General features: G+C 44.4%; 1 protein-coding gene across 1 annotated transcript in view; it reads left to right on the top strand.

Annotated features, from left to right (window-relative positions):
* Nucleotides 1–17,910, top strand: part of RTN4RL1 (reticulon 4 receptor like 1) — a 65,713-nt gene extending 47,803 nt beyond the window's left edge. Inside the window, exon 2 of the mRNA XM_038375801.2 lies at nucleotides 15,316–17,910. Coding sequence (XP_038231729.1) covers nucleotides 15,316–16,679 — 1,364 coding nt within the window. The 3' untranslated portion in view covers nucleotides 16,680–17,910. The remainder of the gene's footprint in view (nucleotides 1–15,315) is intronic.
* The last annotated feature ends 3,061 nt before the right edge of the window (nucleotides 17,911–20,971 follow it).

Genomic DNA, 20,971 nt, shown 5'->3' with positions numbered 1-20,971 from the left:
ACTGCCAGGGTAGCGCAAATGAAACTCAGGATATGTGCACAGTGCACTCACAGGGTGACTGGACCTTGTGTGGACGTACTCCAGCTAGGATTAAGCTAAGTAGCTCAAGTACCAGGGCAGTGAAACGGTGGCATCACGGGCTACACAAGACCATGCGGGACCCTGGGTAATTACTCAGGTATCTAGCCCATGCTGGAGATAAGGCACAGGTAGCTTTTACCGTGAGGGTATCCAGGCAAGGTCAACACTATACCTCCCATTCCTACTTACATCGGGGTAAAAGCTACGTGTGGTTTCTTGCCTCTAGGATTTTACAGTGAACTAATGTATACTAGCTAGCTATCCTGGTTAAAAACACCATTTTTGGCAGTGAAACATAGCCATAGTGTCACTGTGTGTCTGTCCCATAGATCCTTGTGCAGTGCTAGAAGAAAGTGACAGTTTCTGAGATGCATAATGACAGTCACTCACATGACAGAAGCATTAGGTGGGAAATGCTGAAAGTTCTAATGTAGCAATCAGAAGTGCCAATTTCTCATTGGATAATTTGCTGCCTGGTACATGCTGCCCTCCCAAAGCTCTGTATGAAGGTGGTGGCTTGATTCTCCTCTCACTTCCACCAGGCTCAATCAGAAGTCAGAGGAAATTCACCATTGTACAACTGGTGTGAGAAAGCCAGGCTCTGGGACTCATGCAGAGGGTGGAGGTTAAGAAAGACACTCTATACTGTACAGGTAGGACAATTCTAGCTGTAAAATGAGCCATTACCTATTACTGTATGCACCTAGCTGGAGATTTGCCCGGGGTTGAACCCCTGCACTATGCCCTAAATGCCTACAGGCAGGATCCCTGTGTCGCAAGATTCCTTGTCTGTAGAATTTGCTGGGAAATCCCCACCCTTCCAAACTGTACTCCACAACCTACGCTTTCATTTAAAAAAAAGAAATGTCAAGCCCATATGGCTATGGAGAATAGAGTGTAAAGTGATGCCTGCTTGAGTCTGCAGACAGCCTGAAACCAAAGTTCTGAGAGGGATGAAGTGACTATCTATCTTAATGGTTCGTTCATTCTGAAACCTAATGCCCCGAATACAAATTTCAGTCTTGTTAACCATTTTGCTGCTTATCATTTTAACAGAAACAGTCTCCTAATGTGCTTATCCCAAGCTGCCTCCCATGATCCCAGGTGCCAAAAGTCCCAGATGCCAAATCTCCAGCTTCTCCTTACTGCTATGATGCAGCTATCAGTCACTACAAAAAATACACTGAATTTAATGGAGTACTTGTGGTACCTTAGAGACAAACAAATTTATTTGAGCATAAGCTTTCGTGAGCTACAGCTCACTTCATCGGATGCATTTGGTGGAAAATACAGTAGGGAGATTTATATACACATACAGAGAACATGAAACAATGGGTTTTATCATACACAAATGTAAGGAGAGTGATCACTTAAGATGAGCAATCACCAGCAGCGGGTGGGGAAAGGATGAAAACCTTTCATGGTGACGAGCAAGATAGGCCATTTCCAGCAGTTAACAAGAACATCTGAGGAACAGTGGGGGGTGGGATGGGAGGGAGAAATAACATGGGGAAATAGTTTTACTTTGTGTAATGTAACAAAAGGCTGTAACAGTGGGGGGTGGGGTGGGGGGAGAAATAAAATGGGGAAATAGTTTTACTTTGTGTAATGTAACAAAAGGTTGCTACTCTGAAAACTGAATTTAATATTGACACCAGCATTACTGTACTGATTATGTTAATCATTTTCGTATTTAATTCACTATACTCCTCCATTTTTTAATTTATCTAAAGCTGCTGCAGAATCTCTAGCCCATCACAGAATTCAGGGATTTTGAACCGAATTTACATCCCACTGGCTGTGCAATATACAGGTATTTATCTACAGGGCATCATGTCTCCTCGTGCCCACTTCTCACAGCACCAAGTAATCATAATGATACTTAGCACTCATCTAGCACGTTACATGCTCGCACTAGTTAATTAAACCTCACAACAGCCCTGTGAGCTCAGGAGTATTATCCCTATTCTGTAGGTCACAGAAAGAGCACAGGGGACAGCTGTTAGTATCCCTTTGCTTTGTAACATAACACTTCTCTGAGACTTCCTTTTGCTTTGAAGTTGAGTGCAATACAAACAGAGGCCTCATACATGTGCTTATATTCTGTGGAGATAAGTGCTGTATAAATGAAGATGGACACCCTGTCGCCTTCTCCAAAGCTGGTGTCAGGATCAGGAGTGGCCACCCAAGATTCACGGTTCTAACACAAAATTATCTGAGTGAACAAATACCTCTGCTGCAGCCTGGTCTTTTGCTGATGTCTGAGACTGTCACTTCTCTGCCATGGGATTTGCTAACTGTCGTACAGTGCTGGGCTGGCTCCTTCTCATTGACCAGATGGACTCATGTTTCGCACTCTGTTATGGCATCATACACTACCATTCAAAGTGGACCAAAGGAGTAGGGGAAAGAATGTGCCATCCATTCAGGGCCTGGATGAGAAAGAGACTTGGGATTCCAGTCTGAGCTAACAGCTTGACAGATTCTCTCTAAATGACACAAGCTCTTTCTGAGGAAGGAAGATGTAACCAAGATTGATGCTTTGATGCCCAGCACACCACTCTCCTTCACCCTCATTGTAGACAGAGCTGGACACTGCTGAATGGTGGAGAAGGTAGACTGTACTCTCCTATTTGCCTTCTCATCATACTAACACAAGGATATTTAATAAAATTGAAAGGCAGAAAAAACAAATGCATATTTATGCAGCATATAATTACCCTGTGGAACTCCCTGACACAATACACTGTTGAGGTCAGGACCTTTGCAGGATCAGACATTTATTGAGATAATGATCTCATTATTAATTACATTAAATAGGCTAAAAACCCATGTATAAGGACTAAAACGCTCCTGCTTCAGAGCACAAGTCACTCACTAACAGATGGGACTAGGAAAATCTTCACTTGGCGGCAGGTTATTCCACACTTGTTCAGTTTTCTGAAGCATTTGCCAGTTTGAGATGGAATACTAGAATCAGTGGTCCGCTGGTCTGAGCTACAATGGCAAGATCTCTGCTCATAGTGCAAGGAGCACAGCAGTGTATGCAACTCTTAAACACAGGAGACTGGAGCTTTGCTCTCAGACCTTGTGCTTTCTTCCACTCTGAAAATGTTTCTAACCAAACAGAAGAAATTTGGGAATCCCCAGCTAGTGTCTGGTCCAAAAAATGAGTTGGTGAATCTCTGCTTTTTTCACATCTTAGCTTATTCAGTGCCTGACATTGATCTGACTTGTGTGAATCTTGGATGATTTTTGTCATTTCATATGTGATTGTTTACTGCAAAGTGCTTGGGAGACTTTGGTGGATGGTTGCTTTATAAAGAAAAAAATCATTATTGCTATTATGAACGAACTTCTTTGCATTTCTGTGAATAGCGAGGAAGGACTTACAAAAAAAAAGGGAGTACTTGTGGCACCTTAGAGACTAACAAATGTATTTGAGCATAAGTGACTTGTAGCTCACGAAAGCTTACGCTCAAATACATTTGTTACTCTCTACGGTGCCACAAGTACTCCTTTTCTTTTTGCGGATACAGACTAACATGGCTGCTACTCTGAAACCTCAGGAAGAACTTGTAACCTCAGGACAAAAGAGAATCAAAGTATCTGATGATTTCACTGTAAGAGACAGACAGACGATCCAGATGATCAATTACACTTGTCTTCTTACTATATTTCTCTCCCATGCAGGGGGATCATAATTTCTAGCCTTCCCTTGAGGACCTGAGGATCTCCCCATCCTCAGCCATTTCCCTTTACTTCATTCTCAACCTAGCATTGCAGGGAACTTTCTTCTGCTGAGGGCTGTAAACGGGGCCTCCTGGGCCCCGTCTGTTCTGGCCTCAGCTGGCAAGTTGGGCTGCTAAACACCGGGACTTTGCCTCCTCTTATGGCAGAACACACTGGGCCACCTCAGCCCTCCCAGCACGATGGCCCAGGACTCCCAAACACCAGCTGCTTGGAAGTCACCATCTGAAACACTGGTTTGTATGCGCATGCTTAGAGCTGTACACTGGGCGTCTGGACTCCTGGGTTCTATTTCTGGTTCTGCCACAGACTCACTGTTTGACTTTAGGTGAGTCACATGTCTGCTGTGCCTCAGTTTCTCCCATCTATAAAATGGGGATGATTATAATTGCCCTCTCCCGGGGGTGTGTGAAGTGTCATTAGAATCTGCACAGCATTTTGGCAGCTCTGCACAGCAGATGCTACCTGGAGAAAGACAATATGTTTGTTGTCAATTCCTCTTACACAGTTGTGCTCAGGTAAAGACTAACTCAGACCTGCCAAAAAGCCCAGAAGTAGCTTACTAGAATTCCTTTTCTTTTTGCGGATACAGACTAACACGGCTGCTACTCTGAAACCTTAATATAGAATGTTTGTTTTCCCGTGGAGCTGGGATTGTCTCCTGTTGACCATATCTCTGGATGTGTCCCTTCCTCATGCCATTAAGAAAAACCTTCTTAGCTGCTCTCTGCACTTTACAAAGCTTCTTAATTTAGGACGTTGAGAAGCATATCTGAATTACGGTTCAATCTGCTAGTTGGATGCTGTCCCAGCTATGGATTGGCTTCTGCTTTGACTCTCCAGTCACTAAGGATCAAGAGCTTTACTTTAACTGGTTGAAAGCAGGTTGCAATTCACGCTGGTGTCACCAAGCCCATTCTGAGTCTCACAGATGCCTGCATTGCTCACCGCCTGCCTTCTGACTACCTCTCTGCTCTCATGTGGAATCCTAACCCTGCAGGAAAGGGAGACAGAGACAGAGGGAGACAGAGGCAAGGGCAGCGTGCAGGAAGGACCCAGGGCATTCTCTTGGCAATGCCATCCTCACCAGAGACAGTGGGGCAAGTGATGAGGAAGCAGCTTTGTCCTCCTAAGCACACAGGATTGCAGTCAGGTCAGGATGGAATGATCTGCCTGTCCATAACCCCAAACACTCTGCATATCCCTCCACTGTGCTTTTGTTCCAAGAGAGTCCAAACAGCATTTGACAAGGAGGATCTTCAACTGCCTACCCCAATGATGGGATGAGTCTGAGAGCTGCAATGGTCTCCCCCATAGCTTTTCCAGGGGAAGGCGTTCACTGGAGTGAACACAGGTGGAGATGTGCCTCCCAGTCCCATTCTGCCCCCAACCAGCTGGCCAGCTTCTCATACAGATGGAGTCTGATTGGTCAGCACCAACCTTTATCTGTAAAGCTGTTAGGGCTGCTGTTGAAGCCAGGGGTAGAGTAGGCACTATCTGAACTCTGCATTGACTGAAGTAGTTTCTGTGTTCTCACAAGTGCACCCTTGTAGCAGAAGGTCCTTTTTCTGCGGAAAAGGACCTAGGGGTGACAGTGGACGAGAAGCTGGATATGAGTCAGCAGTGTGCCCTTGTTGCCAAGAAGGCCAATGGCATTTTGGGATGTATAAGTAGGGGCATAGCGAGCAGATCGAGGGACGTGATCGTTCCCCTCTATTCGACACTGGTGAGGCCTCATCTGGAGTACTGTGTCCAGTTTTGGGCCCCACACTACAGGAAGGATGTGGATAAATTGGAAAGAGTACAACGAAGGGCAACGAAAATGATTAGGGGTCTAGAGCACATGACTTATGAGGAGAGGCTGAGGGAGCTGGGATTGTTTAGTCTGCAGAAGAGAAGAATGAGGGGGGATTTGATAGCTGCTTTCAACTACCTGAAAGGGGGTTTCAAAGAGGATGGCTCTAGACTGTTCTCAATGGTAGCAGATGACAGAACGAGGAGTAATGGTCTCAAGTTGCAATGGGGGAGGTTTAGATTGGATATTAGGAAAAACTTTTTCACTAAGAGGGTGGTGAAACACTGGAATGCGTTACCTAGGGAGGTGGTAGAATCTCCTTCCTTAGAGGTTTTTAAGGTCAGGCTTGACAAAGCCCTGGCTGGGATGATTTAACTGGGACTTGGTCCTGCTTTGAGCAGGGGGTTGGACTAGATGACCTTCTGGGGTCCCTTCCAACCCTGATATTCTATGATTCTATGATTCTATGATTCTAAGGTGTATTCCAAAATGGGGTTAAATGAAGAGAGCAGACTAGATGAAGAAAAAACAGTTTGCATTCCCTCCATTCTCTGCTTACATTAGTACTGATATACGTATTTAAATAAGTTTCCATATCTGAGTTTCCAATCCCACAGCCGCTGTTGCCATTGGGTTTATTTTTTTCTATTTACTTTAGCTTGAATAGAGAGTGTGAGAGAGAGAGAGCCAGAGCCACATGGACAGAGAGGAGCGCTAGTTAAACAGGGAGTTCCACATTTGGGTACAAATCCTTTGGACCTCCAGCCACCTTGTCAATTTCTGTAGTTATTTATTATTTTTCAATGCAGTTTGTCATTCCTAATGGAGCCCCCAGCATGAGGTGAAGGGTCAGGAGCTGCTCTTCAAATGGATTAGTGTGCTGGAAGCATTATTGCTTTCTTTCACTGTGAATTTGGGAGTGATTCCCTGATGGCTGTACTCTATATAGAAGTGAATCGGTTCTAATTTGTTTCTGAGGATCACACATCCAGGAACATGTGAAAGACAATCCTGCCTTTCAATGCATATTTCAAGCCAGTGTGATGGCAAACAGTGGAAAATAAACCAGTGAGTGAGACCAGATGTTCCTGTCCAGTATGCCAAATGTGAAGAATCAGTGCCAGGGACACTGGACTTTAATTTACATACCAGATACATTTATGCCACCCACCTTCAGAAATGCATGTTTTGATCTTTTTGTCCATGTGTCTAGAGGCAGCGGGCTCTTTATGTTAGCACCTTGACAATGTCCAGAAGAATTACAGCTGTGAGCCTTCTCCCAGCAGTGGCCTTGTAGTGCCCAGAAGGGCTCAAGTGTATGAGCTCCCTCCCACTAGCATCTTTGTGCTCAAAGTGCTTTAGCTATGTATGCTGAGGATGCTATATTTTATTTCAGCTGGATTCAGAATACAGTGGCACTGAAATCTTGCAGGAAAAAGCTTCAACTACACTTGTGCTGTGACTGCTGCTTATCACATTGATTGAAATTGTTCTTGCACTCTTGCAAGATTACACTGATAACTTGTGCCATTGTTTGTCATATCCAGCTGCTGTCTCTAATTTTAAACTGAGAATGTAAGCAATATTGGGGCAGGGACCACCTCCTTGTTATTTGTTTGTACTGCATCTAGCACAGTGGAGCTCTGGTCTCTAGCTGTTACTGCAATACAAATACATAACTTCTATTTCATTGTTAGACTGCTGGTCAGAGTGTTTGAACCGGGAGGGCAAAAAGGCATTTTCATGGGCACTAGATTGGCAGCCTCACCTCTCCTTGACTTCTCTAAGCCACTTGGAGGGGCACGGTAACGTGCAACCTGTGCTTTTTTAAAGGCAGGGAGTTCAGAGTGGAGACTCTGGGATTCCTGAGCTATTAGGAGCCCCTGTGCTGGCACAGAAAGCCTGAAGGATTCATGTTTGGAATGAATGTCAGAGAAGAGACTGAGCATAAGACCGCTCCCTACAGAGGAATCTGTCCTATATTGTCTTAGAATTTTACAGCACTGGGAATAAATAAATAAGTCCCACATCACTGAGAAGCCCCCACATGTGGTGAGGGGCAGCAGCCCACAAACTCTCCCATGTTAGTAATGTGTCTGATTCAGAGGGATGGAGTCTGTGGGGAGGCATTGGGCCCTGCTGAAATGAAAGATAAAGCTATTGTTCCAAAGAGAGCTATTGATTTTTGCATTATTACACTAAGAAATTTATAGGCCTCTGATTGAAAACGGCAATAAGAGGAAATGTACAAGTTCCAAAAACTTCCCAATGACCTTGGGTTTGACCCTGAGAAGGGGAGAGGAGGGTAAATGCCTCCTCCACCCCATATGCAGGGGGACCCTGGAATTTATGCCTAGATTACATGTCCCAGGCATACGGCTGATCACAGGAGTCTGTCCACATTAATATTTGCAGACGAAATGGTTTTACCTTCAGGCAAACTCCAAGCAGGCTATTCCCAAAGGAAACACACAGGCGGTGGGGGTATGTGCCCAATACAGTTTGAGCTGCCCCATACCCATGAGCAAAGTCAGTCTCTCTCCTGCTGTTCAGTAGAATTTGAACCTCCTGCCAGAACCACCACTAATGTCCTCAGAGCTCTTGAATCTGCTTCTTTTTCATTTACTGGACTAACAGTAATGCACCCCAGAAGGCTTAGCTGTTGTCACTTACAGCAGGGAGAAGCATTCATGGCACTGGTGCAAGCAAGCAAGAAAATAAACAGGCTCAGGAACTCTGGGTGCATAGGAGACTGCTGCAGGAACACAGGATGGGAGGCATTTCACTTTAGAGCCAGAGGAACTCAGTGCGGTGGGAGGGCACAAGACAACACTAAAGAAGGAGGAAGCATGTATGTGTGCAGAGAGGCGATAATGATCCCATGCACCAATTCACTCTTGTGCTTGTTACATCTGGGGAGTTGTATTTTTTATTTACATATATTTAATTGTGTTACTGAAGCAGCATCAGAGCTCACTGAAGGGAGACTCACAGGTGTTACCAGAATGGAATAGGGGTGTTACTGAGGGATCCTGGAGGTTACTAGGCTACAACTGTTGTCATGACCCCAGTTCTTCTCCTGACTTCTGTAGAAGGTACTTCCACCACATGCATTGTTTTATACCATTTCTTCCCAGTGTTTTCCACAGCAACGTTCCTTCTGCATCCCCTTGTGGGCTACTGCCTCTGGGAAGAGAATTCTCACTTGTAAATGGACAAGGACCTCAGTTAGAATAGTGCTAAAATGTGCAGTTTTGAGTAGTTGGTAAAAGGGGTTTCCTCTTGTCCCTCCTTCCCCCAGAATAGCTTTGACGGTCCCCCTGGCACCATACCCCCAAAGCTGTGTGGAGACAGTGGCCTTCCAGGTCATCATCTGCCTTCGAGGTCATAATAGCTATTAAATCACAGCTTGCCTCACCAAATTAGGCAAAAACAAAATTATCTCCAATGATTTTTATGTTCCTGAAATGTTCCAGAACTGCTGGAGTGATTACTAGGGAATAGGAAGCAGCTGTCACTCTATCAGAAACCATAATTCTAAACAGCTGGGATCTGTCAATTATTTATAACACCGTTTGCAGGAAATGATGAAGGTGGATGGGTGGCTGGCACTCCCTGGCTGAATCGCAGCGGCAGCAGGCTCACCACACAGAGAGCACACGCTCCCAGAATTGGCGCCGGCATCCAAGCACTGAAAACAGATGGCTGCAGGGAGTGAATGAGCCGAGGCTGCTGGCCTTCTAGCAGCAGCTGCAGGCCTCACACCCCTTGAGAAATAGGGGTTATGTGGTGCAAGGCTGTTCCTTTGCTCTCATCCTAAAGAGGCATCTGTTGCTGCTCTGTGGAGGCCAAACACAAAGCAGTGGTTGCTGGGAAATGTAGTCTGTGTGCTGATCTAGCACAGGTTTGTTTGCTTTCTCCTCTACACAGCACAGATAGACCGGGGTTAGTGACCTGAGATACTGACTTGCTGAAACATCCTACCTCTGATCTGAAATGTAACTCCTTGTTTCCCAAGACAAGTTGCCACTGCCGCTCAGTCTGCCCTTTGCGGCCTCTCGGATAGCATGTGGAATTGTAATGTTCTGTAACAGATTGTTTTTTCCTGCTAAAAAGCAACTTCCATCTACCAGTGTGCAAATGTGACATTCTGAGTTAGTTCCCAAGGTTCAAAGTAAATGCCCCCTGGGTTTTTAGCTTTGTCTTTGTGCCTCTGTCTCACATGGGCTTGATGCAGGAAGCTTAGATTGATAGAAACAGGGTGTTATTAGGGCAGCTCCATTACAGTCAGTCTGTGGAGTTGGACCAGGTGTGAATTTGGCCTCAGGAGTGAGTGATGACCAAGCTTCTACCTGCTTGATAATGCTGATGGCAAACAGGGGCCAGGGGCTTTTGCTCCCAGTTGTATCCTGCTGTGATTAAATATTATTTATATTATGTAGTAGCTATACAGGGGGTTTTACAGCAGTAAAAATCAAAATGGGAGTCAAGCAGAACAGCCATGCAGATATTACCTCTCTCAGTTGGAGCTATCTTCTAATGGACCAACTTCTATTGGTGAGAGACCAGCTTTTGTGTTTGCACAGAGCTGAAGAAGAGCTCTGTGTGGCTCAAAAGCTGATCTCTCACCAACAGAAGCTGGGCTAATAGAAGATATTACCTCACCTGGTCCCTCTAATAGCCTGGGACCGACACAGCTACAACTACACTGCAGATCAACTGAGAAGGACATTCATTCTTCTTGCATAAACAACTTTTTCCCTAAACTCAATTTCAGGACGTGGCCTGTCTCATGAACATAACTAACAATAGTAATTCACATTCCCAAATCAATATATTGCTGCCCATCTCCTGAAGTAGAGTTAAAATATCCTACTTTATGTGCAAGGAAATCTTGGCACAGGAGCCCCCATGGCCTGGTGCAGCACTGGCTCTCCCTGCTCTTCCCCTACCTTCTACAGTAACCCCAAGCACAAAGGGCATCCAGGGCATGGCTGCAGGCAGACCTGACCCCTACAAAGCCCCCTAACGCAGGGGGACACACTGACCCCTGCAGCCCTAGATTGTCCGTGCAGAATAGTTTGACGTGCAACCTGCGGTGTGTAGTAGCAGGGTGCATGCTCTAGGACGCTGCAATCTTTACCCAAAGGAGAGCTGAGGCTCGATGGTTGAAGGGTGCTGCGTCTGCCCTGCAGAGCCTGCTAACTTGGCAATGTGGCTCCTGCTGTTGTCCAAGAAGGGTCCTCTGCCAGGCACTTGATGGCTTTTGATCCATATTAGCATTCTTCCGCCCATTTGAGCCCTAAGCATTCGCCCTGCTGCCGACAAAAGGTGTACACCTAGATTCACCAGTCCCAAATCCAGATTCTGGATGTTTAGCCCAGATGAGAACCTATAGCAAAGATGGGGGTGGCCGTGGGGTGAGGGTCAAGGTGGGGGATTTTCCCTTTTCCCTATGCTATCCCTGTGCTGGTGCCACCACAGGGATAATCTGTTCTAAAATGGACAGGAAGGAAAACATCCATTTTGTCTGGGTAAGTGCACAGACTCTGTCCCCTGGAACCCAAATCCTTCTGAGTGCTTCAGCTCCAGCACTAGTTCAGGCTTAACACTAACGATGTAATAGTGTATAACAATAATCCTGTGCTGCATAAAGACAGTCCTTATTCATTAATAATGCATTCAGGAGGAGTGATTTTCACTTCCAATAACAAGGCTGATATGTTGGAAACTAGCAGGTAATGAAGATCATTTATAATGATGTTAGTCTAATAATGAGTATAATGCTGATATAAGTAACACTGCAAGCTGGACACGTCCAAAGAGAAATTATTTCAAGCAGGCATTAACTAATGTCTAATTAATGCCCAATTAGAAAGATGCTACATGGGAAATAATTCGGACAGCCCAGTGAATTCACTCCAGTCAGTAAGAACACATTGAAAACCAAATGAATGCAGAATGACCCCATGAAGGGAGGGTAGGGAGGAAACAATGCCTTACCCATGTGTAATAACAGGAGTGTGAAGCGCTAACAGGATCCTTGGCATCTTTACCAAATGTCAACAGTGTTGTATCTTCTTAACGCAATTAATTAAAAGGCTCTCACCAGCATTTTTCTATTCAGCTTTTGAAACTCTCCCTCCCTGGTCAGTTCTGACACATGTACCAATGACACTCCATCTGCCTCCAGCCTTGGCTGGATGAAATCGAAAGCTTTGTGCTGGAGATAATATAAGATTTTTCAGCACATTCATCAATTTCTGGCTCTCTAATGAGGACAGTAGGCTGGGCCCACAGTTCCCCAGTGAGGACCCCTGGTTTCCAAACAGAAGCTCTTGGAAGGCTGGGGGGCTCAGTTTTGCTGAGCTATGCCCCTTCAAACTCAAGGAGGACTAAAACGCTCAGGATTACATGATACAAATAGAGTCATACTGCAGGTCACCCCGGCCTGGCAGTATTGATAAGACTAAGTGGCTTTTGTTCTAAATTTCAGCTCCAGTGGTATTGGGCCATCCACACCTCTGGATCTGTATATGAGAGAGAACCTGCAAACTGACCAAAACTGAGACTATCCCTCAACATAACATCTCAAAGTGGTAGATAATCAGCAAATTTTATCGGCGGAAGTTACTCACATCCTTGGCTAGAGTATTGTGTGGTGTCACTAGAGAGTTGCCTAGTTTCTTCTGCTTTACCAATCCCCTCACCCAAAATATTCATTTAGGTTGGTATTTATACTGTGTTCATTGCCAACCCCACACAAAATTCCCTTCATGCCTGGATATCAGAACAAAGACAGAAACTCCTCACTGTGGCAATTTCACCATTGTATTCCTGGGAAGCTGAACTGGTAACACAACAATAATAATCCATATCATAACCACCTTCCATTTCAGCCTGAGACACAAATTTCGCCTTCAGATAGTAATGTCAGACAACATTAACTCACGCGTTTGTTAATTACAAGCAGGGGCCTGATTCTCCCATGCCCTGCAGCTTGTGCAGTCATTCACCCTCTGCAGAGTGAGTGTGAAACACTGCCATTCGGCATCTGTGCAGAGCAGGGAAGAAGCAGGCCCAATGTGTCCATTGTCACTGTGTGTTGATAACAGTAACCTGTGTCATTATCACCATGTACATGTAAATCACCCAAATCGTAAGACCTCTACCAGCTTACACATTCTCATCAGCTATCCTGTTATCATGGTGACGAATGGGTCATGGAACAGTATGTTGAACTATTGGTGGTGGGCACTGCGCACACTTCCTCTATGCTGCTCAGAAGTGGGAGATGGTTTATTGATTCAGGCCATTCTGTTTAGGCATTTGTGATAACAGGCTTCATGTAAAGAGGGAACATCCCAGTGATCTGTGCCTGGGGAGATTTTGCTAACAAGTATCAATCTCTGTACTTTAGCTTCCCTATCTGTAAAATGGGATTAATAATACTGATACACACATGTAAAGTGCTTTTTGATCCATGGATGAAAAGTCCTCAACCTTATTTTTATAACCATGTGCAAAGTGTTGTTTTTTTTTTACATGTTCGCAGCTGGGAATTGGAAGGACTTGGTGACTGGCACTTTTGGGTATCAGCGTTTTTGAGACCACAGCTACCACTGCTGATTGTGGAGATGGTTCCTTAGTGGGCAAGGACCACTAAGAAGTCAAAGTCAGTGTGAGGAGACTTGCAATGAGTAGGTCTAAAGGGGCCAGAATCCTCTCCCTCTTGAAATCAAACACACAACAGCAAAGCCAGATGTCATGTTAGTGACTTCAAAAATGCTTCTAATAACAAACATCAGTAATCATACATTTTTTATATATTAGGTATTCCTGACACAAGGCCCTTTTCTGGCAGTGGTGCAAAAATGGGAAACCACCCACATCTGCAAATGCAAACCTGTAACTTTTGAAGGGCATGGCTCAACAGAAGTTCTGCTACCCTCATTATACAGGAATCTGACTGTGTGGCCAAACTACTTTAAGGCATAGTAATTTTTATTAACAGCGCTTTCAGATATAAGTGTCCTTTGCTGGTGATTTATTGACAGTCTTTGTGGTGCAATTATAACTTTGCATTCAAAGAATGGAACCAGATGGACAGGTCACTCACAATTAGCTATGTAGTGATATCTCACACTACACTACATGAGAAGCCAACTGCAGAATTACACTTTTAAAGGAACAGAATAAAAAACAGGGAAGTTTCTACTCTCTTCCCGACATGTGGTCTAAATACTGAACCCTTGATTCATTTCTGAGTACTGGAAAAGGGGCTCATAAAAGCCCAGATGGCCCTGAATGTCACCAGATGTCTTGTAATAGCCTGGCACCAATACTGGTGAACTTCTCTTTTCAGTCTTTTTAGGAATATTATAATCCATCTGACATGCTAGGGTTTAATTGACAGGTGGCACATGCAGATGTATGTTACTCTGATCTGATGCCCGTTTCCTGTTACGTCCAGTGCAGAATGCATTAGACATGGGTGAGTGTTTGTGGATGTAACAGAAGAAGTGGAATTTGAATGAGAAATGAGAGCTTTGTGCAGTGAGTTTGAGAGGGGATGACCTGAAAGAAAGCAGGAAGATAGGAGTGTGAGAAGGAAATGCACAAGATGGTGAGGCTAGCAATACAAAGGTTGACCACCGGGAATGATAGTTACTGCTCTTTTTTTTTAAAACACCTTTATTCTCTGCTGTAATAAGCCCTGATCAGAAGTACTTTGTGTGATATCAGAAGCTGTAATGTGTTACACCATAGGAGATCTATTTAAATAAGTTTGAGCACCCACTTCCAAATTGAGTTTTCAACTCAGCACCTTCTCCACTGACTGCTGATAAAATCATATTTCCTGCGAGTCTCTTGTTCTTTAAATATGTATGTTGCTGTTTAAAAGACCTTGACTGTTACAACTCAGTAAAAAAGGACTATTCTAATTAGAGTGTTCTTTCCTTTCAAGAGATTTAGGGCCTGGTTTCTAAAGGTGCTGAGCACCCAAATTCCAGCTGAATCAGTGGAAAATACAAACACTCGGTGCTTCTGTAAATCAGATGCCTCGTGTGTACAAAGCAGCCTGAGTTGGGGAAATCCCTCATTCCCCTTGGTATAACTGAAGGGGGCTCGGACACTGTCTCTCATCAGGACTAGAAGAGCTGGATGAACAGTGCGAAGAGTTATTTGTGAGCACTTCTGTCACACTTGCTATCCTTTCTGTTTGCTTTGCCACAAACTTACAAGAGGGCTTTAAGCATATGAACATTTTGAATGATTGCGCTTCAGGTAAATACTGCTGCATTTTGACAAAAAGCAAGGAACTCGCTCTTTGCACTCCAAGTCTTTACCCTATTTATACAGTTTCAGTTGACCAATCAGAGGGCAGCCACACCATCATGTAATAAAGGTGGTCAGTCTCAGACCACAAACAACCACCAGGGAATATTAAAAAGAAAACAGTTGGCAAACTCCCCATAGGCTGAAATAAGTTTGGACAACTACAAATAACTAACCTACTCATCACAATTGTTTGTGGATAATTTATGGACAGAAAAAGTGGTTGAGTTAATTGGATACATTTTTCACTAGGAATAATCCTCACAGCTATAATTACTAGGCAGGTGATTTTGAATGATTTACAAGACATCATAATTCAACTGACCTTGTTCTCTTGCTTTTTTGAACAGGGGGTTATGTGGAGCTGCTCCTGATGCTGTTGGGGCTTGAGATTCACTTCACTGCATGCTGCCCCATTGACTGTGTATGTTACCCATCACCTATGACTGTCAGCTGCCAAGCCCACAACTTTGCATCAATTCCAGAAGGGATACCAGAAAACAGCGAGAGGATTTTCCTCCAGAACAACCAAATCACATTGCTTCTGCGAGGTCACTTTAGCCCATCAATGGTCACCTTGTGGATCTATTCCAATAACATCACCTTCATAGACCCAGACACCTTTGATGGGTTTGTTAATCTAGAAGAGCTGGATTTGGGGGATAATCGCTATTTAAGGGCTTTAGCAGCTGAGACCTTCCAAGGGCTGGTGAAGCTCCATGCCTTGTACCTGTACAAATGTGGGTTGAGCTCTTTACCCAGTGGGATATTTGGTGGCCTCCACAATCTACAATATCTTTATCTACAAGATAACCACATAGAGTTCCTTCAGGATGATATTTTTGTTGACCTGGTCAACCTCAGCCATCTTTTTCTTCATGGAAACAAGCTGTGGAGCCTTCATCAGAACACATTTAGGGGACTAATAAACTTGGATAGGTTACTCATTCATCAAAATCAACTCCAGTGGGTCCACAGACGTGCTTTTCATGATCTCCGAAGATTGACCACCCTTTTCCTGTTCAATAACAGCCTCTCTGAGCTCCAGGGTGAATGTCTCGCCCACCTGGGAGCCCTGGAGTTTCTCAGGCTGAATGGCAACCCTTGGAGCTGTGACTGCAAATCCAGGTCACTCTGGGATTGGTTGCACAGATTCAGAGGTTCAAGTTCCAGCGTGATCTGTGAGTCTCCTGAGCAGATGCATGGCAAGGACTTAAAGGTGCTAAAAGCAGAGGACTACAGGAACTGTTCTGGGTCTGAGTCCCTCCATCAGATCAAAACACACACTTTCTCCACAGCAGACAGAGGAGTCTCCAAAGACCACCACCCACACCACTCCTCCAAGGAGAAGGATAAAGAGAGAGGGGTTGAGCACAGTTTACACAGCAGTCAACCAGCAGCACCTCCCGGTTCACGTCCAGGTTACAGAAAGCCGAGCAAGAACTGCACCAGCCACAAAAGCCGCAACCGAACCTCTAAGCCAGTGTCTCTGGGGCCACGGAAAAGCATTCATGAAGCTCAGGACTATGTGCCTGATTACCAGCACAAATTCAGCTTTGGCATGATGCCTTCAGCACCACCCAAGCGGAAGGGTAAGTGCACCCGGCGGACACCCATCAGACCCCCCAGTGGAGTACAGCAGGCAGCTGGGAGCTCGGTGATCAGGGCCTCTCGTCTAGTTTTTATAATGGTATTAGTGGTCATAATACGCTGAGCTGGCTGTGACTGATAGTGTCTGCACTGCCACCAATCTACAAAGGACCAGAGTTTCTTTTCTTCTTCTTTTTTCGTACATGGAGGATTTGCCTTGTGAAGGAAAGAATGTTGTTTAGGATTTCGATGGTCTCCATACATGGACGAGTGGATTATAAACATGAACTGTACAGAATGCGCACAGCAGGAGTGGATTAAAGGCATTATCACATGCTTGTCACAAACAGCCCCAACTGAGCACCTACAGAAAAGCCAACATAACGAAAAAGGAGCTAAGCCTTCATTAGTAACAACTGGACAAACACGGACAGTAGCTGTGCTCTGTGTGAAATCCTGTTAATTTGAGAGAGCTCTGAAAGACCCTGTGATTACTGAAGGGAACATAATTGCTGTAAAAATGATCACCAATTAAGCCTACACCATTTATCTGAAACGGTGTGCAAAGACACTTACAAAATGTATAATAAGGACATTGGTTCGCCCACACTTTAGCCCTTTTGGCTCCAAACCCACAGGCCAAAGCTGGCCAGAATTCTCTTGGAAGACAATCTCAAAACCCTGTATATCTCAGGCACATAGCAGAACAGGGCTTGCCTGCTAGGCTAGGAGTAGCCAACTACCAAAGGAAAGACTTATTAGAGGTGGATATTAAAACTTAAAAAAAATAAGATTCCTACAGAAGGTGCGTTTTTTGTAACTGTGTTCACATATAAAATAAACAAATGCACAGGATCCCTTCCCCTCAATTATCCATATGTATGTCTTATGTTTATAAACTATATGGAAACTATATCTTCAGATTTAAGGATTGTATTGTTGCATTTATAGCAGAAGAACAGCATATGATTTTCTCTAGAAAACAACTGGCAGCAGTGCCCATAGATGAAGGGCTGTCATCCATCAGGCTCAGTGTGTGTTGGGGGAACCACAATGGACCAATGTTCTTAGCAATTTAGAGCACTAGATTTGGGGGGATTTTTTGTATGCAATGTAACAAAATCCATATCTGAAGAGTCAAAACTCACTCTTGTGACCTAATTTCTAACCTGGCACATGCCAGGAAGAAAGGGATTAATTAGAAACATTCAGACCAAACATACACAGCTATACAGCTTTGACTCCTAGAAAGCACCATGAGGCCAGAGCAGATGTTTCTAGCAAGAGTGAGAAGCAGTTCCCAACAGTGTTAGCCGTGTGAGGACCTTTATAGCTGGCCTAAGGTTTTCACTCAAGTGGTGGAGTAGTGTAGGGACTCCAGAGATAGTCCTGACAACCTGGGAAGTGGTGCTCCTTAAAAAGGAACAGATATCATGGGAGACTCAGAAAGGGGATGCAAACAATTAACTGGGAATCTGATAAGCGCCTGTAAGGAACAGAGTGCCCAGGACTTTCATCCATGATAGAAAAAATGTATAAGGCAGCCATACAAAGGGAGCTGTGGAAGGGAGGGGTAGAAGGAGCAGGTCTGCCTGCCCATCTAACCTCTGTCCTGACCCACTGGCAGTAACCCTGAAGCTGGAGTGCTGGGGAAGGGGGTCATGTGTTCTGGTCTGGTTCAGGCTGGTATATGGTGGAGATGGCAGTGTTATTGGCCAGAGATGATGTCTAGATGTAACACAAACAGCACACATTAATTCCCTGTCAGAGTGGATATGTGAGAAGAAACTAACACTGAAGTTAATGAAAAGAGGAAAATAAAATTATCTTGGACAAGCAAAGCCTGTTTTTCATTTCCTAACAATACTCCAGCTGCAGTGACACATGTCTGGCCTGTAGCTGATGTTTGGAGCCAGACAACAGTGCTAAGGAAACAGCTCATTTTCTAGCATGTAACCAACTGGTTGAGCAAGGATGCACTGACTCACTGAAACCTCAGGAAAATTCCTGTTCTCTAAATCGTTAGCCTACTAGGGATAACTCATGTTCCATATCTATCCTTCTGGAGGCATCTTACTGCAAGGTACCCAGTTATGATCAGCCTGCCCTCCACCTGAGATGTTTGGTGCGAGAGTGTGTGTGTGTGTGTGGGGGGGGGGGCTATTTACACTTCAGTAGTGAGAACTTCCTATTAAATATAGTAGGTCCCTTTTGGGTAGAGATGTTCATAGACGTCCCTGGAACTGGAAAGAGAAACCCCTGAATCAAATTGTTCTGGGAGAAAAAAAAGTCTATGCAGTTCCAAGGATTCACCATTCAGTCTTGAAGTCAGGCATCTAGAGATTTAATAAACAAGTGCAGAGTCTCCTGCTTGCCTCACACATTGAAGAGGCAAAGGAGCTGGGATACCTTTCAAGGAGGGAGGGAGGGGGGCTTGAGCATATATTTTTTAGAACAAAGTTCCTGGGTAATGACAGGAACAGTCCCAGAAAGAGGTAAAAATAGGTTACTCATCTAGTCCTCTCTGTTCCAACTCCTATCCAAACTTTTCTGTCTACAGGGCTCTAAACCTCCACTAAAGGGATGTCCAATGCAGCCAGAACAAATAATCTGTGAACTGAAATAGCTCCCTCACGTCCTACACACTATAACCAATAGCAGCTGAATGCATCTGGCACTGTCCCTTAGAAGTCTCAGAATGTTGTTATGTTGGTTATTTCGTTTCATACGCTGGAAATCAAAGCTCTCAGTGGGAGAATGAAGAAGAGAAGAACTTTATTAATTTTTTGTAAGTCTCCGTGTAACTCCTATTATATTGGAGAGAAATGTCAGCATAAGAGATGCTAATGATTTGTAAATGATTTGGGTGCGGCAGGCACCAAGGATTCTGAGATGAATTATATTAGAACAGACTATGCCTGGTCTAAAACCATAATTGTATTTTTAGTATCTTTTCTCTCTAAGATGTACATGTTGCCTCTAGAAGGCAATTCCATTGTGTATTACATCCTTTGTCAACCAAGTGCTCTGACTCCTGGCAATCAAGGATGCTGTTCAAAAAACAAAACTAAGACATAAAAAAGTCACTAGACAGGAAAAAAACACTTGGTCCATTATGGCTGTGGGAGTCTCTCACCCTCCCTTTATTACTCTCTGCTCTGTACCCACTCTTTCTCTATGGTCACATCTGCTTGAGCGTAAACTCATTTATACTGCTTGCTTCGCTGACTGCCCTCCATGCGCAATTTCACATTCACTGCTCTTTGAAAGAAACTGTTCTGCCACAGCCCCTTGTTTGCTCTTTTGAGACAGTTCCCCACCCACCCAATTTACATCCCCTCGCCTATGTTAAGAGTTTGTATCTGGCTTCACCTTGTCAAACATCTTCATACATTGTGAAGGCTTCTGTGCCAGTTCAGCATCATCTATTCCCCTGAAGAACCACCACTACATCTCATAGTAGAGGGCTATTCAATCTAGCAGACAAAGGCATAACAAGACCTAATAGCTGGAAGCTGAAGCCAGACAAGTTCAGGCTAGAAATAAGGCACACATTTTTTACAGTGAAAGTAATTAAACATTGGACCAATTTATCAAGAGACATGGTGAATTCTCCATTACTTGGAGACTTTAAATCAAGACGGGATGTCTCTTTCTGGTTGAGCCAAAGCAAACCTTTCAGAAGTCACAGGCTTGACACAGACTTACTAGGTGAAATGTTATGACCTGTATTATACAGGCCATACTAGACAATTGTAATGTTCCCTCTATTAGTCTCTTCACTCATTCAACCAGGCCCCATCTAAGAATGCGGGGAGGGAGGGAAAATGGGGAATAGCTCAAGTTTCCTACCCTTTTGGTCCCCGTGGTTGAGAGGGAGAGGAGCGGGTCAGCCCTTGAGATAAGTAAGTGTCTTCTCAGGGCTCCAAGCAGTTGATTGTGCTGCTCAGGCTCCAGCTTTCCTCATAATAGATAACTTTGCTCCCTGCTGCTGCCCCTCAACAGGTCAAGAATATTGCACCACTGGAACGATGAGTAGAACTGAGCACCAGTCCACACAGGGTACAATAGCAAGCTCACTTCTGGATCGGCATTCAGTCCTCTTGGTGCTGGATCTCAGAATGCAGTTTGCCTACTCTGACCGCAGCCAGAAACTACGCTAATAGCTTCGAGACTGAGACTGCAACCTCTAAATCCTTTCCTGGGGCAACATTTAATATGTATGCCTTCTCCAGTTTGGTTTACCATCTTCATAGTTTTCTATATTAAGCTGTGCTTTCTATTCATTGTGTTACTCACATGCAAGATCCAAATCCTTCCCAGTCTGGTAGCCTTGCTCCTCATTATTTGGTTGCTTCAGCAAACTTTAATATCTGAGCTTTGATTTTTTCATCCAAAACCTTTGCTCAGAGTACA

The sequence above is a fragment of the Dermochelys coriacea genome, chromosome 17 (assembly GCF_009764565.3).
Source record: "Dermochelys coriacea isolate rDerCor1 chromosome 17, rDerCor1.pri.v4, whole genome shotgun sequence".
Taxonomy (NCBI): domain Eukaryota; kingdom Metazoa; phylum Chordata; order Testudines; family Dermochelyidae; genus Dermochelys; species Dermochelys coriacea.
The sequence above is the reverse complement of the archived record's forward strand: the minus strand, read 5'-3'. Positions and strand labels throughout refer to the sequence as shown.